This window comes from Aethalodelphis obliquidens, unplaced genomic scaffold, assembly GCF_003676395.1.
Source record: "Aethalodelphis obliquidens isolate GAN/ISIS:26980383/991018 unplaced genomic scaffold, ASM367639v1 scaffold4, whole genome shotgun sequence".
NCBI classification, from domain to species: Eukaryota; Metazoa; Chordata; class Mammalia; order Artiodactyla; family Delphinidae; genus Aethalodelphis; species Aethalodelphis obliquidens.
The window spans coordinates 73,457,576-73,483,320 of record NW_020837948.1 but is presented as its reverse complement, the minus strand read 5'-3'; the positions used below and the strand labels follow the sequence as shown (position 1 = coordinate 73,483,320).

Below are 25,745 nucleotides of genomic sequence, written 5' to 3'. Positions count from 1 at the left end.
TATAGTTATTACTTATGAAGACATTAGAAAAAACACTTAGGTTTATATTTGCAGATCAATTTAGGAACAATAAATATTGTTCTACTGAATAAGATCTAAATTACAAACTGAGTCTTAATTAAATACAGAACTGTAAAAAGATTAACATGAGTAATCATTAAATTTTAAAACTAGGAAGATCCTTACAGCTGCCAAAGATGTTAGTAAATGATCATTTAATATTTATTTTAATACCTACTGTAAGCCAACATTGTTAGATGGTTGTATAGCCATGGATGAAACGTGCCCTCCCTTTGTGGAGCTTACATTTTGGGGAGGGGGTGGTTTATAGGTTTGCAAATTGCAATGAGCACTTTAAAGCAAAAGTACAGAGCTGTGAAAGAGTGGAACTCGAGATTCCTAATTTGAGATTGGGAAGGTCTGTAAGGAGTTGAAGAAAAGCCAAAGAGTGGGTAGAAATGAACAAGGTAAAAAGTAGACAAGTAAGAAACAGCCTGTGCAAAAAACCCGAGCAGGAAAGATGTTGGAGCCAGTCAGTGAAAGAAACAACAGAAGGGGGTGGGCGGTCCGGGTGACTTCAGTTGAGGTAAGACTGGGTGATGCAGGGCCTCACAGGCCATAACATTCTGGATTTTAGTCTAAGCCCGGGGGAAGCCACCAGAGGGTTTTAATGGGGGAGCTGACCTTGGCTGCTCTGTGAAGCCTGGATTGGAGTAAGATTCAAAGTGAAGAAGCTGTTGCTAGTTCAGACCAACTAAGTTGGCAACTTGGCCTGGGTGTTTTGAATGGAAGATGTTTTCTTGAAAATAATTTGTCAGTATTACCTGAAGGCTTAATTTTGTGTACATTTGGACCCAGCAGTTCCACTTCAGGGCATTTATTCTAAAGAAATAATCTTAGATGTGTGCAGAAGTTGAGCTACTAGTATGTTTATCCTCTATTATTTATAATAAGAAATTGGTTGGAAAGATGATAGTATTTTGAAAACAAGTGGAAAGGAAAGAGGAAAATCATACTGACTTTAAGGAAGCCACATCATCCAGGAAGATTTGTTTAGATAAGGAGAGTTCTCTGTGTGTTTGAGCGGGTACTAGGGAAAAGACACTGAAAATACAGAATTGAGAAGAGATGCTCATAAAACAAATTTGGGGGAGGAGAGACATCTAGGACCAGGGGAAGATAAGCATCTTTGTCAGGGAGTGCTGCACCATCTGGTGTAAAAATGCACTGCAGTTCTACAACGGGACTTACTAGCCTGGGAACCTAAGCCATGCCTTGCAACATTGTTACAGGGGGGAAAGTGCTTTTCAAACCAGAGTTGTAAGTGAATTTGTAGTATGCAGTCAGCCCATGAATTTGATTGCCTATAAATCTGAGCTTCCCTGGGTAAGTACTGACTGAGCAGGATGAATTTTTGAGAGAGTATTGCTCTGTCTCTACCCTCCCCGCCTTCTTTCCCTCTCCCTTACTTTCCCCCTTCCCTTTCCTCCCTTCCTTCCTTAGCCTCTCGTCCCTCCCTATTCCTCTGACCACCCCTAACATTTACACTTCATGATATATTTAGGGAAGGAATAACAGCCAAACACTTAAGTGTTTTATTATTTAAGTAAATAATAAAATCAACTTCCTCCCTCCTTCCCTCCCTTCCTTCTTCCCTCCCTCCTTCCCTCCCTCCCTCCCACATTACCTCTTTCTTTGTGACAGTTTTTGTACCTGTGTGGTGGAAATATTTTACTATACGGTCTTAATGCCCCTTTGCAAGTTTCAAATGTTAGTGTTCTTTGCATTACTTAAAAATATCTAGGCCAGTCTCTGGCACAGAGGTATTTAACATACTGGTTTTCACTCCCCTCACAGTGTTGATGCTTAAGTAAAACCAGTTAACTGTTACTTCCTTTCTAGTGCATATTTAGTTTTAAGTAGGTTTTTTTGGTCTTGTTCTTTGGGTTGTTTTTTTTTTCTGGTTCTTTGCAAATACTGCTGCTTTATATTTATGATTAGCTGGAAAATTCCTAGAGGAGTTTAAATTTGACTTTTTGGTAAGCTTGCAGTTATCATCTCTGGTATTTCCTTGAGTATTTCCTTTTCCTATCAGTGTAAAGAAATAACTATTCTGTAGCTCTACAGAATTTCCAAAATAGTTACTGAAGTTAGCTTAGTATTTTTAAAATTGTTACTTCTCCCAGAATGCAGTTGCTTTAACTCTTTCCTTATGAACCAGTTTTAAAACTCATGGCTGTATATATTGTGTGTTGCATATATCCATGTATGGATATGAGTGTATTTTGAAGTTAGTGGATGTTTTACCTATTAGGCTTTGTAGAAATAGTTCTCAAAAGTTACCAGCCTGCAGGTTATTTTATTATGGTAACTCCACAATATATTATGGAGTAAAGGTCAAAATGTTTGTACCAGGTAATTTTTACTATTTATATATGGAGTACCCCAAGTACTATATCATGTTCTGAGAAAACAAATTTAATCATTGAGGTGTTGAAAAAATATTGTGGGATCACAGAAGATGTGGTTAGGTTTCACCTAGCTTATTAAATATTTAGCTGATTTCAGCAAATGAGCATATCCACCAGATTTTATCTATATTGACTTAAATTGTTGGAATTCTGGGATAAATAGTAGTAAAATACTCTTCTAAATATTTGTCTGTTATATACTTGAGTATGTTAGAATGGTGTAATTAGAAACAGTGCAGTTTTCATGAATGTATTTGTTAATGCAATGCTTAATGTCTTAGGATGCTTTTTATTAACTACCTAGAAACAAAGGTCTGCAGTAATATTACTAGTAAGCCTGCACCTTCTAAATAGAACCTTTCTTTTTTTTTTTTTATAAATTTATTTATTTATTTATGGCTGTGTTGGGTCTTCATTGCTGTGTGCAGGCTTTCTCTAGTTGTGGTAAGCGGGGGCTACTCTTCGTTGTGGTGCGTGGGCTTCTCATTGTGGTGCTTGTTGCAGAGCACGGGCTGTAGGCACACGGGCTTCAGTAGTTGTAGCATGCAGGCTCAGTAGTTGTGGCTCGCGGGCTCTAGAGTGCAGGCTCAGTAGTTGTGGCGCACGGGATTAGTTGCTCTGCGGCATGTGGGATCTTCCCAGACCAGGGCTCGAACCCGTGTCCCCTGCATTGGCAGGTGGATTCTTAACCACTGCGCCACCAGGGAAGCCCAGAACCTTTCTTTTTAAAGGCTAATATTATTGAACTCATGTTATCAGGCAACATTCAACACTATCCATGTTATAATTTCAACAATATAATGTGATTCACAATGGTATTTTCATATCTTGCTTAAATCATTTAGGGGTTTTAACAGTTATCTTTTTAGTTACATGTCCATTGAAAGTATGAAATAGAACCGTATTGTTCTTGGAAATTTTTTTTCATATATAAATCTCATTCTCCTTCCATTTTAGTCGTGAGATGGAGAATAAAGAAACTCTCAAGGGGTTGCACAAGATGGACGATCGCCCAGAAGAACGAATGATCAGGGAGAAACTGAAGGCAACCTGTATGCCAGCCTGGAAGCACGAATGGCTGGAAAGGAGAAACAGGAGAGGCCCTGTGGTGAGTGACTGTGGGTTACCTGCTAATAAGGAAGAAAGCATAGGAGGAAATGAAAAATTAAGCATAAATAGATCCTTTTGTAAGCTTTTTTTTTTCCTTCTTCATTTTATATGCAGTGGTTTTATTTGCCTTGATATTTTCTAGACAATTGAACAAAACATAGCTAAAACTATTCTCATTAAGCAACTTAAACTGTTCTAAGAACTAACCCTTTGGTTGAGTGGGAGAGGTAATGCTTAAAGCAACACTGCCCTCTAATGTTAGTATCTAAAATCCTTTAATTAGAGATTTCCATTGTACTTAAAAAAGAAAAGCAATTTTTCCAATTTTATTTTGATGTTTTATCTCTAAGGTAGGATCTAAGGATCTTAATTCCAAATCTTCTAAAATCATGTATGACAACATTTTAAAATGTATTATGTATTATCAACATTTAGTTGATAAAGCCTAAATGACTAAAATCTGTGTGGGTAAAAAATAGTCTTCATTTATGGCTTAAAGTAATAATAAAGAGAAGCTGATATATTGTCTGTTGTATTTGTATAATACTGCATAATAAAAAACTCGCTGAGCTCATGCCTTAGTCTGATGTTCAAATTTACTTATTTTTTTAATTTTTTAACTAATAAAAATATTGGCATTTTAATTTAGGTGGTAAAACCAATCCCTATTAAAGGAGATGGATCTGAAATTAATACCTTGGCAGCTGAGTCTCAAGGAGAAGGCCACGCAAGCGCTGCTTCCTCAGCTCCCAAAGGCCGACGCAGTCCTTCCCCTGGCAGCTCCCCATCAGGCCGCACAGTGAAATCTGAATCTCCAGGAGTAAGGAGAAAAAAAGTTTCCCCGGTGCCTGTAAGTTGATGATTTAGCAAATATGTTAAGTTTCTACAATCTTTAAACTTATTTATAACACAGAAAAGATTGGCTAGCCGTCTGTTAGAGCAACAATTCCCAAAGTATGGCCCACAGACCCTTGCTTGGGGGAACCTGCCCTGAGATGCTTCCTGTGGGTCCATTAGGTCAAAACTAATTTTGTAATAAAACTGAGATGTTATTTGCCTCTTTTACTGCATTAACATTTACAGTGGTGGGTAAAACTGCTGGTGAATTTGCCTGAATTAAAGCTATGACTGTAGAAACTGTATTCTTCACTTGGGTATTTGGCAAACATTTTCCTTAAGAAGAATTAAGTAAGACTCACTTCAAGGAAAACAACTGATATGTTTCTTCACTAGTGGTAAAATTTGAGATTTCAAGCAAAAATTAAGAGTTTTGGAAAACTCATATCCACCACTGTAAGCTTGAAAGCTTCCCAATACTTAGACTTTTCTATAGGCCAGTGATATTATCAAACGTGATTTTTTTTTTTGTATATTGCACAATGAAATGTATGAACTTTTTAGAAGATCTGCATAACTTAGTGAACCAGAATTTTCCATATGACCAGTGAATGATGAAACAAAATCATTCTTTAGTAAATGATCCATTCCAAGTATATAAAATAAACCGTCGAGATTTAATGTAACAGTAGGAAAAGTTTGTTTATGTGGTTTCAGATTCCACATTACAGCCTCCTTTAAGGAAACCACTCCTTTGATGTAGTATCAAAGAAGAATATTCATCATTATTTGAAAAGGATTTTCCAAATACATATCTGTGTGAGGCCAGATTTTCTTCATGTACTTTAACCAAAACACCGTTATCACAGCAGATTGAATGCAGAAGCATAGATGAGAATGTAGGTGTCTTCTGTATTGAGCCAGACATCAAAGAGACTTATAAAAAGATAGGTGCTAATCCCTCTGAGAGAGACAGACAGACTTCCACTGGCAGAAAGCAAGTTAAACATTCTAACCTTGAAGAACAAATGAGTGAATGGCAAAATGACTGAGATATAGTGACCACAATGGGAGATTTGGTTTTCCTCACATCCGAGGTTGTTAAAGCATATAAATACTTCAAAAAGTAAATTTTAAGTAAAAATTTTTACAGTAAAGCCCAAAATTCTCAATAGTATTTATTGGCTTTATGTGGACACACCTTTAAATTAGCTGCTCAAAACAGGATCTTATTAGCTCAAGAATCTACAAATTGGGCAGGGCTCAGCAGGAGTGGCTTATGTCTGCTCCCCATGGCATCTGCAGAAGCTGGAATATCCAAGACTGCTTCTTCACTCACATATCTGGTGCTTCACCTCGAACAGTTGGGGGCTGTTGGCATCTCTTTCTTACAGTATGGAAATTGGGTTGCAACAAGTGTTTCAAGCTAGGAGAGCACAAGGAACAGATTCTCTCTCACAGCCCTCAGAAGGAACCAACCCTGCCAGCACCTTGATCTTGGACTTCAAGCCTCTGAAACTATGAGACAATAAATTTCTAAGTCCAAAAAAAAAAAAAATATGATTCAAGAGGGCAAATCTCAGCGTGGAAGCTCTTATCAAGCCACCACTTGCATCATGTTTACTAATGCCTTATTACCCAAAGCCGGTTACATGCCCAAATCCAGAATCCACGTGGTAGAGGACTACAGAAGGGTGTAAATACTGGGAGGTGTCGTTCATGGGGGCCATTCAAAGTAAAAGTCTACCACAAGTAAATACAGAATTGTGTCTCCCCTCCCCCTACACCTATTTTGGGATATGTGCTAGACAAAGTTACTTCCTCATTCTTTATAACAGCTACCTAATATTTCATTATCGGGATAAATCATGGCTTATTTGGTGAACTACATCCTAATGGACATTTATATTCCTTCTTAACTTCCATTACTAAAAACAATGGTGCAAAAATATTTTTTATGCATACATCATTTTGCACATCTTTGAGAATATCCATAGTCTGAATACTTAGCAAGTCCAATAGCAGATGCATGTGTACTTGTTTTTGGTTTTGTTTTACTTTTTAGTAATTGCCTGTTAAAAAATGGTTTTATTAAGATATAATTCATATAATGTACAATTCACCTGTTTAAATTGTACTGTTCATTGAGTTTTGGTATATTCACATAGTTGTAGCCATCACTACAATAAATTTTAAAACACTTTCACCACCCCAACAAGAAACCCCAGGCTAATTAGCAGTCTCTCCCCAGCCCTAGGCAACCACTAATCTACTTTCTGACTATATATAATTTGCCTATTCTGGACATTTTATATAAATGGAATCATATAATATGTATGGTCTTTTGTGACTGGTTTTTTGCACTTCGCATCATGTTTTCAAGGTTCATCCGTGGTATAACTCCATTCATTTTTAATTGTAGAATAATATTCTATTGTATGGATATACATATTTTGTTTATTCACTTATCAGTTGATGGGCATTTTGTTTCCACTTCTGGCTATTATGAATAATGCTACTGTGAACATTTCTGTACACAGTTTTGTGTGGACATATCTTTTCATTTTTCTTGGGTATATACCTAGGAGTGGGATTGCTAGATCATATGTTTCACAAAGCAGCTACACCATTTTACTACACCATTTTACATTCCCACCAGCACTGTATGAGGCTTCCAATTGCTTTGTTTTCTCGCCAACTTTTATTACCTTTTAACTATTTAGTTAGGCATCAAAAAGAACTAGAATTTCCAGAGGGCACTGATGGAAAGACCAAGTTCTAGGGGAATCAGTGAAGTGGAGTGAGAGCGACATATATCACCCTCACCACAGGAGAGTTTTTATCAGCCTCCAGTGAGATGTCTTAATCTGGGAAGAGTCACTTGCCACTAGTTCTCTACAGAGTGTACTGTGGGGGGAATTCCATGGAGCTGTTTGTAAATTACCAGTCACAAAAGAGTATTTAGTAATCCCTTAAGTGGAAACCAGGAAATTGGATGCTTAATTTTTATCACTAGAAACAAATCATTTTACCTGCTTATAAGGCGAATTTTCTGTGCTTTTTATTTTGATTTACATAATACTTTTCAAAGAAGTCAAGTACTTATGTGGTAATTCGTAAAATTACCACATGGTTGTCTCTCTAGGCCAAAGATTTATTATTAGTTACAGGGATGACAGATTTTAGAAGTTTACTCATAACGAGTATATCAAACAAATGCATTTGCAAAATACATTTTGTCCCATCATATTATATATTAGGCATTTTTTCAGAATATGAAAATGGTGTCGGCTATGACCTTTTTTAGGTAACTTTTTTCTAATGGAGAAGTGAGTGATTTACCTAATTTTTATTTTTTTAAAGCATTTCTTAATTTTTTAAAAAATTTATTTATTTTATTTTATTTTTGGCTGCATTGGGTCTTTGTTGCTGTGTGTGGGTTTTCTCTAGTTGCGGCCAGCGGGAGTTACTCTTCTTTGTGGTGCGCAGGCCTCTCATTGCGGTGGCTTCTCGTTACGGAGCACAGGCTTTAGGCGCGTTGGCTTCAGTAGTTGTGGCACGTGGGCTCAGTAGTTGTGGCTCGCGAGCTCTAGAGCTCAGGCTCAGTAGTTGTGGTGCACGGGCTTAGTTGCTCTGCGGCATGTGGGATCTTCCCAGACCAGGGCTCGAACCCGTGTCCCCTGCATTGGCAGGTGGATTCTTAACCACTGTGCCACCGGGGGAGTCCCCTAATTTTTAAATGTTGTGAAGTTTCAGAGCGGGAGAATCACGCCACCTCGAAGAGCCCCTTCACCAGATGGCTTCTCACCATACAGCCCTGAGGAAACAAACCGCCGTGTAAACAAAGTGATGCGGGCCAGGCTGTACTTACTGCAGCAAATAGGGCCCAACTCCTTCCTGATTGGAGGAGACAGCCCAGACAATAAATACCGGGTGTTTATTGGGCCTCAGGTAGGAATTGTCACCATTTTACTTTTTATTAGGATGTGGTACTAACTCTATGCACTGTAACATTCTTAAATTTAGATCAGTTGTGTAATTCTCTTTAGTAAAACTAAAGAGAATTCAAATTATATTTTGGGAACTAATAAACACTTTTACTTAATGTGTTTATGAAGTGTTTTACTATGATTTAATGTACTTCAGAATACAAATTTGGTCTTTTTAAGAAACCAAAAATAAGAGATTAATTCATGGAGATAGCTGTAGGCTTTTCTTGCGTATCCTTATATATCTTATTATATAAGGATAATGAAGAAAATTATAGAAAGTTTAGTATAATAAACTTGGAAATATTTAAAAGTGATCAACTTAGGAGTTCTAATAGAACACAGATTTATTAAACTATAGGTTTGTGTTTTTTTTAAACTCTTTAGAACTGCAGCTGTGGGCGTGGAACATTTTGTATTCATCTACTATTTGTTATGCTCCGAGTGTTTCAGCTAGAACCTTCAGACCCAATGTTATGGAGGAAAACTTTAAAGAATTTTGAGGTAATTTTTTAATAAATGCTTTATAGTAAAATTGTCAACAGATTTTTATGATATTCCTGACATTTTTCCGTGAGCTTTAAATTTAAATAGACAGTGGTCATTTTAAAGGTGTGAAGGTATGTAAGGATTACTTGATGTTTGTAAATAGTTCTCTTATAGTCTATTGACTAATTAGTTTTTTCTTCTAGACTAAAAAAAAGTAAACACTGACCTGCTGTAAAAATACTATCCTTTAGTAAGCTATATGTATTCTTATTTTTGAAGCCCTTAAATTGGCTTTGTGAAAAACTTAGAAAATAAAAGGCAAATAATTCAATCTCTAGAACTCTTCATATGTATATTATGGCACAAATGTCATTGTTACTGTCTTTTTTCAATGTTAGGTTGAGAGTTTGTTCCAGAAATATCACAGTAGGCGTAGCTCAAGGATCAAAGCTCCATCTCGTAACACCATCCAGAAGTTTGTTTCACGCATGTCAAATTCTCATACATTGTCATCATCTAGCACTTCTACATCTAGTTCAGAAAACAGGTTAGTACTTTTTAAGGAATTAAAAGCATTAATCCAGTGTTACTTTTTAATTTTAGGGATAATTTTTATATATATACTTATTAAGTTGCTCTAAAATGATATAATTATTGAATCTTGGCTTTCAAGGTAAAATCAAGGGTAAAAAATAGTAAAGGTCATCTATATATATTTGGATATTTTGTCCTGAAAACTACAGTGTTGAAAACGGCACCTTAAATATCAGAATATAATAAATGTCCATTTCACAAGAAAAATCAGGTGGCAGGTATAAAAAAAGTGGCTACTGTTTATCAATCATTACTTTGTGCCAAACACCTTATATGTTGGTCTCATTAGGTAGGCTTTATCACTTTTGCAGATAATGAACCTGAGGCACTATATAAAGAATATGTCTATAATTTTTTGATATAAATAAATTATGTACAAGGCAAAGTGGTTATCCAGAATCACTTTCAAATATAGGATGTTTAAATTTCATGACATCAGTACTTCTCTCATATAGATACTCTCAGGGAATCCTCATTACAGCCTATTTTACATGTGAGAACATAAGCAGGCTCTTCTGAACAAAGAGACTAATAAGCTGTAATTAAGAGATACAGTAGTTGTTAATCATAGTTGTTAATTAAAATCTGCAGTGCTTCTCAAACTTTCCCATTGCTTAGTTGCTGATAAGAATACTCATGAAGGATCTGAGATGTAGCCCAATATGACAGGTGTGAAAAAATTAAGAGTATTATCATAAAAAGTCATGTCAGTTTTCTTTCTTTTCCAAGATTTCTTTATTGCTTTAATGAAAAAATGAGGTTCTTAAAAATTACTCCAGAAAGGAGTGCTGCTTCTCTTAGGAGGGCACCCCCTGTGTGTTCCCAGGAACCTCAGTCTGAGAAGCACTGGTGTAAGTGCTTTTAAGTCTCATTCTCATCCCATCAATCTTTTAAGTATTGTAACTACTTCAAAATTCATGAGGAATAGAAAGTGATGATATCAGGACAAGGGCATGATGAAGTAAAGAATTGAGAGAGAAGTTTTTTCATCTATGGAAAAAGTAAATGTTTGAATTTTATTATTTTATATTAAATGAATTGATTTTAGAATGAGAATTTTATGAGTTTTTTTGGACATTAGAGATTTTCCAGTTTACATGGTTCAGTGATAAATAAAGCCAGAAGAGGTCATTTGAACAAAGGCAGAACTGGAACCTGAGTATCCTGATTTCTAGTTCAGGGCTCTTTCTCTTACCTGTTATCTCTTCTAAATAAATGAAAAAATTAGCTTTACTTCTCAAGCTTCCTTACCCAAACTTCTAGAGCCTTTCTCCTTTTGATTGATATTTCTGTAGCTTTTTATTTTGGAAAAAAATAATAACTGCTTAAAACCAGGTGGCCAAAGTTAAAATAGAAAGTCTCTCTCTCTAAGATGAAAAAAAGTACCCTTTCAATATGGGCTGGCCATAATTTGGGGGTTTTATTGATTCATTTGAATTTTTTGTATCCAAGGGGGGAAACCAAAGAAGTTGTAATCTTCCTAAGATTATACTGTGTAGGTAAGTAGGTTACTGTTACATGTAATCACAAATTTTTATGTCTAAAATAAATATTTTAAGACTAAAATTAATAAAAAAAATTATCTGGAGATCTTATTGCAGTATATTAATTTTAAATGGTATATAAGAAACAATGAAAAACAGAATTGGGACAGATTGAATATGCATATAAAAAATAATTAACAAAACCTTACCAATGAAATAAAAGCTGCAAACAGAAACCTATGGTCCAGGACATAAATGGGCAAAGGACGTGAAGAGAATTTCCACAAAAGAACAATTTCAGGGTGCTGACAAACATGAAAACTGTTCAGGCAACCTAATAACTAAGGAAATGCTCATTTAAAAAATATATATATATCAGATTTATTTACAGAATTAGTAGATCCTTTGTAATGCGACAGTTCAGTTCTTATAAGATGCTTTACTGTATGTAGTGGTATAGCCTTTCTGGAAAAAAATAAATGTGACTTTTTAAAACGTTTATAGTCATTGATCCAGTAAATGTATTTTTTTTTTAAGAAAAAAATTTTAATTTGAGAAATGTACAAGACTTACATATATGGCTGTTTCTCACAGTACTATGGTGAAAAATTGGGAACAACTTAAATATCCAGCAAATGAATGATTAAAATATACCTATATTATGAGTATTTCATGCAGCCATTAGAATTATGCTTTTGAAGAATACTGAGTGGCATGAAATAAAATCCAGATTATAATACTGTCATGCATGAACCCATTTTTTATATATAAAAGGTATTATAGGTACATAAATATTGAAATGAATAAAAAAATTAATGGTTATTAGTGGGTGGTATTATGACAGGTGACATTTTTATACTTTAAATACTTTGGGCTTTGAGGGTCATTGGGTCTCTGTCACAACTATTCAGCTCTGCCCTTGTAGCTGAAGTAGCCGTAGACAATATGTGAATGAATTGGTGTGGCTGTGTTCCAATAAATCTTTACTTACAGAAGGTTGACTAATTTGATCCCCCTTTAGTTCACTAATCCCTGCTCTCTACTTAAGTGATTTTACTTCTGAAGAAACTGCTAGAAAGAAAATCTGAAATGTCAAAAAAGAGGGCACAAAGAGGTTTCTAACGGTTTCTTAAAATGTGGAAACAACTCAAATGTCCAGCAATAAGTGGGTGCTTAAGAAGTTAGGATCTGTCTAATCAATGAAAAATTATGCCACCACTTGAAGAGTTTATTAAGTAGAATTTTTACGATAAATCTCTTAACATGAAATTGTACATGTATATAGATAAATGATCTGAATAATGTTTACAAAATATGTACTTGGAAAAAAGGCAGAAAATACCCCAGAATGGAATATTTTTAAGTCAGAAAAGCATTTAAGAAATAAGTTGCACTTACAATTTGACTAAATTGTGGAACTTTATTTTTCCTGTATTTAAGTCTTTTGAATAAGCTAATTTTGGTGTAATTATTTGAAAAATTATTTGATCTTGGGTCATCTTTGCCATTAGTATTTTTATTTTAGATTGTTGTGTAAATCATTTCTGCAGTGTTTCGTTAATTTTTGTCATTAATACATGCATATTTTAATAGCTTTTCCCGCCTCCTCATAGCTCCATAATTATGAAAAGAGATAGAGAGACAGGATAGATAAATGGGAGGGAGAGACACTAGTAAGTGTGCTTCAGCTCAGGAATCACACATCGTGACATTGATGACATATTTGTTCAGCTTTCAGGGAAGTTTTTTGGGAAACTGTTATTTGCTGTCAGTCACTCAGACCTGTTTTTCAGGAATTATAGCTTAAGATAGTAGAAGTGTAATATTGAGCCCAGGGGAAAGCCTGAGCTTAGTAGAAGCACGAATTTGTAGGGATAAGTAGGTTATGGGATATTCTCCTCAGGTTAAAGCCAAATGATAGATTTGCCACGAACTGTTCTGTGATCTTGGGCAGCTTACTTATAATACCCCAGAATCTTGTCTTTATGTTGTAATGGAAATATTGTTATTTTATTTTTTTTCTTTTTCTAACATCTTTATTGGGGTATAATTGCTTTACAATGGTGTGTTAGTTTCTGCTTTATAACAAAGTGAATCAGTTATACATATACATATGTTCCCATATCTCTTCCCTCTTGCGTCTCCCTCCCTCCCACCCTCCCTATCCCACCCCTCCAGGCGGTCACAAAGCACCGAGCTGATCTCCCTGTGCTATGCAGCTGCTTCCCAGTAGCTATCTACCTTACGTTTGGTAGTGTATATATGTCCATGCCTCTCTCTCGCTTTGTCACAGCTCACCCTTCCCCCTCCCCATATCCTCAAGTCCGTTCTCTAGTAGGTCTGTGTCTTTATTCCTGTCTTACCCCTACGTTCTTCATGAATTTTTTTTTCTTAAATTCCATATATATGTGTTAGCATACGGTATTTGTCTTTCTCTTTCTGACTTACTTCACTCTGTATGACAGACTCTAGGTCTATCCACCTCATTACAAACAGCTCAATTTCGTTTCTTTTTATGGCTGAGTAATATTCCATTGTGTATATGTGCCACATCTTCTTTATCCATTCATCTGATGATGGGCACTTAGGTTGTTTCCACCTCTGGGCTATTGTAAATAGAGCTGCAATGAACATTTTGGTACATGACTGTTTTTGAATTATGGTTTTCTCAGGGTATATGCCCAGTAGTGGGATTGCTGGGTCATATGGTAGCTCTATTTGTAGTTTTTTAAGGAACCTCCATACTGTTCTCCATAGTGGCTGTACCAATTCACATTCCCACCAGCAGTGCAAGAGTGTTCCCTTTTCTGCACACCCTCTCCAGCATTTATTGTTTCTAGATTTTTTGATGATGGCCATTCTGACTGGTGTGAGATGATATCTCATTGTAGTTTTGATTGGCATTTCTCTAATGATTAATTATGTTGAGCATTCTTTCATGTGTTTGTTGGCAGTCTCTATATCTTCTTTGGAGAAATGTCTGTTTAGGTCTTCTGCCCATTTTTGGATTCGGTTGTTTGTTTTTTTGTTATTGAGCTGCATGAGCTGCTTGTAAATTTTGGAAATTAATCCTTTGTCAGTTGCTTCATTTGCAAATATTTTCTCCCATTCCGAGGGATGTCTTTTGGTCTTGTTTATGGTTTCCTTTGCTGTGCAAAAGCTTTGAAGTTTCATTAGGTCCCATTTGTTTATTTTTGTTTTTATTTCCATTTCTCTAGGAGGTGGGTCAAAAAGGATCTTGCTGTGATTTATGTCATAGAGTGTTCTGCCTATGTTTTCCTCTAAGAGTTTGATAGTTTCTGGCCTTACATTTAGGTCTTTAATCCATTTTGAGCTTATTTTTGTGTATGGTGTTAGGGAGTGATCTAATCTCATACTTTACATGTACCTGTTCAGTTTTCCCAGCACCACTTATTGAAGAGGCTGTCCTTTCTCCACTGTACATTCCTGCCTCCTTTATCAAAGATAAGGTGACCATATGTGCGTGGGTTTATCTCTGTGTTTTCTATCCTGTTACATTGATCTTTCTGTTTTTGTGCAGTACCATACTGTTTTGACTACTGTAGCTTTGTAGTATAGTCTGAAGTCAGGGGGCCTGAGTCCTCCAGCTCTGTTTTTCGTTCTCAAGATTGCTTTGGCTATTTGGGGTCTTTTGTGTTTCCATACAAATTGTGAAATTTTTTGTTCTCATTCTGTGAAAAATGCCAGTGGTAGTTTGATAGGGATTGCATTGAGTCTGTAGATTGCTTGGGGTAGTGGAGTCATTTTCACAATGTTGATTCTTCCAATCCAAGAACATGGTATATCTCTCCATCTATTTGTATCATGTTTAATTTCTTTCATCAGTGTCTTATAATTTTCTGCATACAGGTCTTTTGTCTCCTTAGGTAGGTTTATTCCTAGATATTTTATTCTTTTTGTTGCAGTGGTAAATGGGTTTTCTTGATTTCACTTTCAGATTTTTCATCATTAGTGTATAGGAATGCCAGAGATTTCTGTGCATTAATTTTGTATCCTGCAACTTTACCAAATTCATTGATTAGCTCTAGTGGTTTTCTGGTAGCATCTTTAGGATTCTCTATGTATAGTATCATGTCATCTGCAAACAGTGACAGCTTTACTTCTTCTTTTCTGATTTGGATTCCTTTTATTTCCTTTTCTTCTCTGATTGCTGTGGCTAATACTTCCAAAACTATGTTGAATAAGAGTGGTGAGAGTGGGCAACCTTGTCTTGTTCCTGATCTTAGTGGAAATGCTTTCAGTGTTTCACCATTGAGGATGATGTTGGCTGTGGGTTTGTCATATATGGCCTTTATTATGTTGAGGAAAGTTCCCGCTATGCCTACTTTCAGCAGGGTTTTTATCATAAATGGGTGTTGAATTTTGTCAAAAGCTTTCTCTGCATCTGTTGAGATGATCATATGGTCTTTTGTCTCCTTCAATTTGTTAATATGGTTTATCACATTGATTGATTTGTGTGTATCGAAGAATCCTTTCATTCCTGGAATAAACCCCACTTGATCATGGTGTATGATCCTTTTAATGTGCTGTTGGATTCTGTTTGCTAGTATTTTGTTGAGGATTTTTGCATCTTTGTTCATCAGTGATGTTGGCCTGTAGTTTTCTTTCTTTGTGACATCCTTGTTTGGTTTTGGTATCAAGGTGATGGTGGCCTCATAGAATGAATTTGGGAGTGTTCCTCCCTCTGCTATATTTTGGAAGAGTTTGAGAAGGATAGGTGTTAGCTCTTCTCTAAATGTTTGATAGAATTCTCCTGTGAAGCCATCTGGTCCTGGGCTTTGCTTGTTGGAAGATTTCAATTTCAGTGCTTGTGATTGGTCTGTTCATATTTTCTATTTCTTCCTGATTCAGTCTTGGCAGGTTGTGCCTTTCTAAGAATTTGTCCATTTCTTCCAGGTTGTCCATTTTATTGGCATAGAGTTGCTTGTAGTAATCTCTCATGATCTTTTGTATTTCTGCAGTGTCAGTTGTTACTTCTCCTTTTTCATTTCTAATTCTATTGATTTGAGTCTTCTCCCTTTTTTTCTTGATGAGTCTGGCTAATGGTTTATCTATTTTGTTTATCTTCTCAAAGAACCAGCTTTTAGTTTTATTGGTCTTTGCTATCGTTTCTTTTTCATTTATTTCTGATCTGATTTTTATGATTTCTTTCCTTCTGCTAACTTTGGGTTTTTTTTGTTCTTTCTCTAATTGCTTTAGGTGCAAGGTTAGGTTGTTTATTCGAGATGTTTCCTGTTTCTTAAGCTTGTATTGCTATAAACTTCCTTCTTAGAACTGCTTTTGCTGCATCCCGTAGGTTTTGGGTCGTTGTGTCTCCATTGTCTTTTGTTTCTAGGTATTTGTTTATTTCCTCTTTGATTTCTTCAGTGATCACTTCATTATTAAGTAGTGTATTGTTTAGCCTCCATGTGTTTGTATTTTTTACAGATCTTTTCCTGTAATTGATATCTAGTCTCATGGCGTTGTGGTCGGAAAAGATACTTGATACAATTTCAATTTTCTTAAATTTACCAAGGCTTGATTTGTGACCCAAGATATGGTCTATCCTGGAGAATGTTCCATGAGCACTTGAGAAAAATGTGTATTCTGTTGTTTTTGGATGGAGTGTCCTATAAATATCAATTAAGTCCATCTTGTCTAATGTGTCATTTAAAGCTTGTGTTTCCTTATTTATTTTCATTTTGGATGATCTGTCCATGGGTGAAAGTGGGGTGTTAAAGTCCCCTACTATGAATGTGTTACTGTCGATTTCCCCTTTTTTGGCTGTTAGTATTTGCCTTATGTATTGAGGTGCTCCAATGTTGGGTGCATAAATATTTACAACTGTTATATCTTCTTCTTGGATCGATCCCTTGATCATTATGTAGTGCCCTTCTTTGTCTCTTCTAATAGTCTTTATTTTAAAGTCTATTTTGTCTGATATGAGAATTGCTACTCCAGCTTTCTTTTCGTTTCCATTTGCATGGAATATCTTTTTCCATCCCCTTGCTTTCAGTCTGTATGTGTCTCTAGGTCTGAAGTGGGTCTCTTGTAGACAGCATATATATGGAAATATTGTTATTGATTTTACAAGCTGTTCATCACATCATGAAGGTTCAAACAAAAATCTGTAAAATAGAAACAAGCCTCCTCCCACTCCAGTCTCGGCTGCACACAAAATGACTACTGTTAACAGTTTTTAATACATCTTTTAAAATTATATAAAGCAAGGAATATAAAACTCTTCTCTGCATTCTGGGTATGCAGACACATGCACACCCCAATACTTCTCTCATCTTTCCTATTGTTAAGCAATATAGTCATGACATATATTTTGATCTGCAACTTGCTTTTTAAATTAAAAAAAATTTTTACTTTATATATCAAGAACATTTTCCTCAATACAAACAATATACACTACTTCAGCTATATAAGATTGTATGGATGTGACACAATATATTTTGCCATTGCCATAATTAATGGACATTTAGTACACCTAATTTTTTGTTGGCCTATTAAATGCAATAAATTTTATATTTTTTTGTTTACTTAAAATATTTCTGAAGGATAGAATTCTAGAAAACAGGTTTTTTTAGGTCATGGATATATACATTTAGTATTTTAAGAAATACTAGCAAATTCCTTTCTAAAAATTTCAGTGTTTTTTTTACTCCCACCATTCGTGTATATGAGAGCCTGTTTTCCTATGCCGTTATCAACCTACTTAATTTTTGTCAATCAGATTATCCCATTCCCCCCACAAAGAGAAATAAAATAAGATAGAGCTTTATTAATTTAACATGTATTTTGTACTTCTGTTTTCACATTTATTGGCTATTGGTCTTTTTTATTTCAACTGCCTTTTTATCTTCTTTGCTTGTTTCACTGTTGAGTTGTTAATATTTTTCTTACTGATTTTATATTCACTTTGTATATAATAGGAATAGTCAAATATATACAGTATAATTCAGATACACATAATAAAGTTACAATTTTGCCATAAATGGAACCATTCTATACAAGTTTGAATTCTGTCAGGTTATCTGCTTTTTTTCACCATATGGTATATTATGGATATTTTTCTTTGTCATCATTTATGGATCTCTGATCCTTTTCAAAGGCTTCATAGTGTCTGGGTGTACCATTTTTTTAACCTTCTTTTGATGTTCCTTTGGTTGATTTTTTTCCTTATGCTAAATAGTTCTGCAGTGAACATTCTCACACATATATCTTTATTATGTCTCTTTATTTCCTAGAAGTCTAGTTGAAAGGTTGTGTGCATTAAAAATGTGACATACTTGTTTCTAGGAAAGTTGGACTATACATGCACCAAAATTGTCTGAGATGGGTCTTCATACTTAAGGATGTGGAATAGATGAGTTCTACAGTCCTTCTAATACTTGAAATCTTGAAACTGTTGGCATGTAGTATGTTTGTACATAGTCAAATCTTATAGCAGTTTGTTTATTCAAAAGGTACAATAACAGAATTTGGGGGATACATATTTCTCTAAGGTTGTAGTTCATATATTGAATTATATTCATAGCAAGGAAAGGTTAAACCATATCCACAACCTATAAATACGTGGTGGTATGAGTCTGATTCAAAATTACTGTATATGAATAAGAGAAATATTTCTCAAATAGTTCATATACAAGACGCTCCTAAACAAGAATTTCTAATTAATTTTTTCATAGTCTAAAGAAGCCACAATTGTTTTTAGCATATGGCATTAATTCTGTTCTTTTGTGGTTAATGCTTTTGTTTCCCCTTCTTTATAGTATAAAAGATGAAGAGGAACAGATGTGTCCTATTTGCTTGTTGGGCATGCTTGATGAAGAAAGTCTTACAGTGTGTGAAGATGGCTGCAGGAACAAGCTGCACCACCATTGCATGTCAATTTGTATGTGGCTCTTTTTCTCTCTGTGCTTACTCAACATGGTTACTCTATCAGCTAACTATATTATTTAGGATTTTAACGTGGCCTTCAGCGAGACTGGTGAGAGAAGAAAAGAAGTATACCTAGGCCCTGTAAGAAGTTTTCAACAAGTAGGAGTTTAGGATCTCTTAGGGATGAGCAAAGAAATGTTATAAAGTGTGACGCATGGTAATGGAAGGGGTGCACAGAATTAGAAACAGTTCTGATCTGGAAGGTGCACATGGAGGGAAGGAGGTGGAAGAAGGTCTGGGCAGGCCTTCCAGAGAGGGTAACGCCAAAGCAAGTTTTGGAATAACATTACCAGGTTATCAAGTGGGCAGAATGTTTTGAAAAACGGTAAACAAAGTACATGTTATATATAGCATGTTTAATAAAATAGCATTTGCAACAATTACAAGCATCAGAATAATTTAACCTTCCGTGTTTGCCTGCGTTTAGGTAAACATATAACGTTTTGAGGTTCCTTCCATATAAATCCTATACTAGCCATTGTGAACAATTATTACATAAATACTTAATGGTAAACATTTATACTTTTCTAAGTTTTTTTCCATAATTTTTCAGGGGCAGAAGAATGTAGAAGAAACAGAGAACCTTTAATATGTCCCCTTTGTAGGTCTAAGTGGAGATCCCATGATTTCTACAGGTAACAATTATGACTTAATGATTTGGGTATGTTTAATAAAGAATAAAAATGCTCTCAAAGTGTTATTCAAATCTGTTAATTATTTTTAGCAAGCTTTGTTAATTTTTCATTTAGCCACGAGTTGTCAAGCCCTGTGGATTCCCCTTCTTCCCTGCGAGCTGCACAGCAGCAAACCACACAGCAGCATCCCTTGGCTGGATCACAACGAAGGAATCAAGAGAGCAATTTTAATCTTACTCATTATGGAACTCAGCAGATCCCTCCTGCTTATAAAGATTTAGCTGAGCCATGGATTCAGGTAAGTAGTTCTGATTCTTCATTTCTCAAAGAAACATTTATAGACTAATTAATGTAGTTGTCTCCCCAGTTGTTTATAATTTAAGAAAGTACTTTTGCTTGCCTCCATCATGACTCGTATTCCATTGAAAATTTTAATTTTACCTTTGATGTTAATACTATGCCACTTATTATAGAGCTTAAACTTCAAAATTTCTTTGTAATCTCACCTCCCATCTCTAGAAACATCTTTCTAAACTAACAGACATAAAAGGTTATTCAAGGATAGACACTAGAACCATTTAATGCTAAGTTGCTCCAATGTTTAATCCTGCCAAGAATTTGTCATTTTCTTATTTGTTGCTATTTAAACTCAGTTTCTCCTATTCATATTCTCATGGCATATGTTAGGTACTCAGTAATTGCTGAGTGGATGAGTAAGAAAAGAATGTGGTATTTACCTTGTATTAGTAATTTTTATTTGTAAGGACAGTTTCCATTCCTTTACTTTCTCTTCTGCTTAAATACTTTTTCATCCTTAGTTAATCGGAATTTCGGTTGGTTGGTTGGATTCTAATGATTTTCTTTGTTGTTATCTGCTTAATCCATATGTAGAATCCAAAAGCAGACAACATCTCCAGATTATAGTGAAGTAAAATGTTTTTGATAATCTGGTAAATTCTGTTAAATTCATTAACAGATACAATAACTCATTAAGCTTATACATCAGAAGGATTTATCTCCTTTTTCTTTTTGTGACCATTATAGTCCTGCAGATTTTGAATTCTTTTCTTAGCATGTTAACAGCCTAATAGGAATCTAATAAAATTTACAAACTTAATAAATATATTATTTATTTTATCTAGTTCATTAATGGTATTTAACATAGGCCCTCACCTGCCCCTTCATGAGTCCTCAAGAAAACTCTCAATTTGATACTGAGCTATTGGATGCCATTTTTTCAAGGCAGTGGTTCAGGTTTGTTTTGCTTAAGCTTTAGGTTGGCCTAGGCTATATATTCCTAGTTTTTTAAATTAGGAATATCATATAAGACATAATTAAGACTTATTGATATGCTGTTTAACAGTGCCAGGCATACAACAAATTCACTATACTCTAATTGATTTATTCTCCTTTACTATCACTTTAAAACAGAACACATAAAAAAGTCATGATTTATTTTCCCCAAAAATGTGTTTATTCATCCCTAATATTTAGAACTTTTTCAAATGATACATTATCTTAGATATTAAGTTTACTTTTGGCTAACCGGTCCATAATGTCAAGACCATGCACCCTTTCTTTTCTTTAGGGATTCTCTGGCTTTGCAGATGTGATAATGATGACTATAATCACATGCACTTTAAGTATTTCATTATCCTTTGCTGATTTGAACACAGTGTTTTTCTTTAGTCTTGATTTTTCCACTCCATTCATTATATTTTTTCTAATTAACCAAATAAGAGCCTTTGACTTACTACTATCATTGGTAGGAGAAATACTCTTATCTCTTGAACACCTGCCCCAGTGCCTTTCTTGATTTGGCTTTTTTTAATCTTCAGTTTTTTTTCTGTAAACTACCTTAACACAAATACAAATTTGAGGTTCTTCACAGATATGTTTATTTTGTTTTGTGGTAAGCGCCGGAGTACAGAAATGCATATATATCCATCTGATTATTTAATGGTGTTCACTCTTAGTTTTACTTGAGCTAATAAATGTTAAGGAGTTTTGCTAATTACCAGTTAAACTTGAGTATGTTCTTACGGACACAGTTGAAAATTGTATAGTATGGTGAAGACTTAAGAAATGTCCAATTTTCCTTTAGTAACCCAAAATCATACTTAATTCAAAACACTTCAGTTTTTCTTCACATTGAATTCATTTTGTTTGTCTGATTATAGGTATTTGGAATGGAACTCGTTGGCTGCTTATTTTCTAGAAACTGGAATGTAAGAGAGATGGCTCTCAGACGTCTTTCCCATGATGTTAGTGGGGCTCTGCTGTTGGCAAATGGGGAGAGCACTGGAAATTCCGGGAGCAACGGCGGGAGCAGCCCAAGTGCTGGAGCTGCCAGTGGGTCTTCCCAGACCAGTGTCTCAGGAGATGTGGTGGAGGCATGCTGCAACGTTTTGTCAATGGTCTGTGCCGACCCTGTCTACAAAGTGTACGTTGCTGCTTTAGTAAGTAGCTTTATTCTACAACCATAGCGTTATGGGTTTCTTGGGTTTTTTTTTTTTTTTTTTGACGGTTGGCAGATATCATTTTTAAGATACAGTAAAACTACTTTACCTAATTTAATTTTGGAAAATCCAAAATTTTTTTTTATTCCATAATCCCAGGAAATTGCAGTCTTCCATTTAATCTCTTCACTTGGATTTTACTCGTTTTAACCTGGTCAAGATTTCTTATATGCTGTTTACTTTCCTCTACTCTAAAGTAGCAATAGTAGGACTTCCCTCATGGCGCAGTGGTTAAGAATCACCTACCAATGCAGGGGACACGGGTTCGATCCCTGGGCCGGGAAGATCCCACATGCCGCAGAACAGCTAAGCCCTCGAGCCACAACTGCTGAGCCTACGTGCCACAACTACTGAGCCTGAGTGTCTAGAGCCTGTGCCCTGCAAGAAGAGAAGCCACTGCAATGAAGCCCCTGCTCGCCACAACTAGAGAAAGCCCACACACAGCAATGAAGACCCAACGCAGCCAAAAAAAAAGCAATAGCTTGCTATTCATACCTTCACGTTTGCCTTACATTATACATGACCAAATTAAAGATTCTTTATGGGATAGCAAAGTAACCAGAGTTACTTTGATTTTTTTTAAATTTGATATTAGACATTTATTTTTTATTAATTTGATATTAGACATTAAGAAGAACTGATTTGGGGGACTTCCCTGGTGGTCCAGTGGTAAAGAATCCGCCTTGCAGTGTAGGGGACACAGGTTTGATCCCTGGTCAGGGAACTAAGAGCCCATATGCCGTGGGGCAACTAAGCCTGCGTGCCACAACTACTGAGCTCACAGGCCTCAACAAGAGAGCCCATGTGCTGCAAACTACAGCTGACACACCCTGGAGCCCGTGAACCACAGCTAGAGAGAGAAAACCCACATGCCACAACTAGAGAGAAACCCGAGCACTGCAACGAAAGATCCCACGTGCCTCAACGAAAGATCCCGCGCGCCGCAACTAAGACCTGACACAGCCAAAAATAAAATAAATAAATATAAAAAAAAGAACTGATTTTTAATGAACGTTGTATGGAAATTCAGAAACCTTTTCACAAAAGAGGATTCCATGACATAGATTACTGAGTTGTTTTTCTAGTTTAACCTGTTAGAAGTTGTCTTTCATGAGTGAGATGGAATGACAAGGAGGCTGTTCTGTTTGTAATTTTGTATGCTAAAATTTGACTTTCTCCATTACGAGTATATATATCTTTACAACAGGGTTTCTCAACCTCAGCACTTACTGACATTGACACATAATTATCTGTTGGGGGCAGGGGTGCTGTCTTACGCATTATAGGACGTTTAGTAGCATCCTTGGACTATACCCACTAGATGCCAATGGCCACCCTATCCTCCCGTTAGTCATAACAACCAATAATGTCTCCAGGCATTGCTGAATGTCCCCTGAGGGCCAAAACTGCCCCCAGTTCAGGACCACTGCTTTATTTGTTTATTTATTTTTACAGCAGGTTCTTATTAGTCATCAATTTTATAATTTTATCCACATCAGTGTAAACATGTCAATCCCGATCTCCCAATTCATCCCACCACCACCACCACCCCGCCCCCCTGCCACTTTCCACCCTTGGTGTCCATATATTTCTTCTCTATATCTGTGTCTCAATTTCTGCCCTGCAAACCGGTGCATCTGTACCATTTTTCTAGATTCCACATATATACGATAATATATGGTATTTGTTTTTCTCTTTCTGACTTCACTCTGTATGACAGTTTCTAGATTCATCCACATCTCTACAAATGACCCAATTTTGTTCCTTTTTATGGCTGAGTAATATTCCATTGTGTATATGTACCACATTTTCTTTATCCATTCGTCTGTCAATGCGCATTTAGGTTGCTTCCATGACCTGGCTATTGTAAACAGTGCTGCAGTGAACATTGGGGTGCATGTGTCTTTTTGAATTAATGGTTTTATCTGGGTATATGCCCAGTGGTGGGATTGCTGGGTCACATGGTAATTCTATATTTGTTCTTTAAGGAACCTCCATACTGTTCTCCATAGTGGCTGTATCAATTGACATTCCCACCAGCAGTGCAAGAGGGTTCCCTTTTCTACACACCCTCTCCAGCATTTGTTGTTTGTAGATTTTCTGATGATGCCCATTCTAACTGGTGTGAGATGATACCTCATTGTAGTTTTGATTTGCATTTCTCTAATAATTAGTGATGTTGAGCAGCTTTTCATGTGCTTCTTGGCCATCTGTATGTCTTCTTTGGAGAAATGTCCATTTAGGTTTTCTGCCCACTTGTTGATTGGGTTGTTTGTTTTTATAATATTGAGCTGCATGAGCTGTTTATATATTTTCTAGATTAATCCTTTGTCCATTGATTCATTTGCAAATATTTTCTCTCATTCTGAGGGTTGTCTTTTCGTCTTGTTTGTAGTTTCTTTTGCTTTGCAAAAGCTTTTAAGTTTCAGTAGGTCCCATTTGTTTATTTTTTTTTTATTTCCATTACTCTAGGAGGCGGATCAAAAAAGATCTCGCTGTGACTTATGTCAAAGAGTGTTCTTCCTACGTTTTCAGCTAAGAGTTTTATAGTGTCCAATCTTACATTTAGGTGTCTAATCCATTTTGAGTTTATTTTTGTGTATGGTGTTAAGGAGTGTTCTAATTTCATTCTTTTACATGTAGCTGTCCAGTTTACCCAGCACCACTTATTGAAAAGACTGTCTTTTCTCCATTATATATCCTTGCCTCCTTTCTCATAGATTAGTTGACCATAGGTGTGTGGGTTTATCTCTGGGCTTTCTATCCTGTTCCATTGATCTGTATCTCTGTTTTCTGCCAGTACCATACTTTCTTGATTATTGTAGCTTTGTAGTATAGTCTGAAGGCAGGGAGTCTGATTCCTCCAGCTCCTTTTTTTTCCCTCAAGACTGCTTTGGCTATTCGGGATCTTTTGTGTCTCCATACAAATTTTACGATGTTTTGTTCTAGTTCTGTAAAAAATGCCATTGGTAATTTGATAGGGATTGTATTGAATCTGTAGATTGCTTTGGGTAGTACAGTCATTTTCACCATATTGATTCTTCCAATCCAAGAACATGGTATATCTCTCCATCTGTTTGTATCATCTTTAATTTCTTTCAACAGTGTCTTACAGTTTTCTGCATACAGGTCCTTTGTCTCCCTAGGTAGGTTTATTCCTAGGTATTTTATTCTTTTTGTTGCAGTGGTAGATGGGAGTGTTTCCTTAATTTCTCTTTCATATTTTTCCTCATTAGTGTAAGATTTCTGTGCATTAATTTTGTATCCTGCAACTTTACCAGATTCATTGATTAGCTCTAGTAGTTTTCTGGTGGCATCTTTAGGATTCTCTATGTATAGTATCATGTCATCTGCAAACAGTGACAGTTTTACTTCTTCTTTTCTGATTTGGATTCCTTTTATTTCTTTTTCTTCTCTGATTGCCACAACTATGACTTCCAAAACTATGTTGAATAATAGTAGTGAGAGTGGACATCCTTGTCTTGTTCCTGATCTTAGAGGAAATGCTTTCAGGTTTTCACCATTGAGAATGATGTTTGCTGTGGGTTTGTCGTATATGCCCTTTATTATATTGAGGTAGGTTCCCTCTATGCCCACTTTCTGGAGAGTTTTTTATTATAAATTGTTGTTGAATTTTGTCAAAAGCTTTTTCTACATCTATTGAGAT

At 35.8% G+C, this 25,745-nt stretch overlaps 1 protein-coding gene across 2 annotated transcripts in view; it reads left to right on the top strand.

Annotated features, from left to right (window-relative positions):
* MAP3K1 (mitogen-activated protein kinase kinase kinase 1) overlaps positions 1-25,745 on the top strand; it is an 87,340-nt gene that overhangs the window by 42,940 nt on the left and 18,655 nt on the right. For both annotated transcript variants that reach the window (XM_027101087.1, XM_027101088.1), the window contains 9 exons: positions 3,429-3,579; positions 4,231-4,431; positions 8,169-8,369; positions 8,795-8,911; positions 9,295-9,443; positions 18,756-18,877; positions 19,478-19,559; positions 19,674-19,857; positions 21,740-22,018. In XM_027101087.1, coding sequence (XP_026956888.1) covers positions 3,429-3,579; positions 4,231-4,431; positions 8,169-8,369; positions 8,795-8,911; positions 9,295-9,443; positions 18,756-18,877; positions 19,478-19,559; positions 19,674-19,857; positions 21,740-22,018 — 1,486 coding nt within the window. The remainder of the gene's footprint in view (positions 1-3,428; positions 3,580-4,230; positions 4,432-8,168; positions 8,370-8,794; positions 8,912-9,294; positions 9,444-18,755; positions 18,878-19,477; positions 19,560-19,673; positions 19,858-21,739; positions 22,019-25,745) is intronic.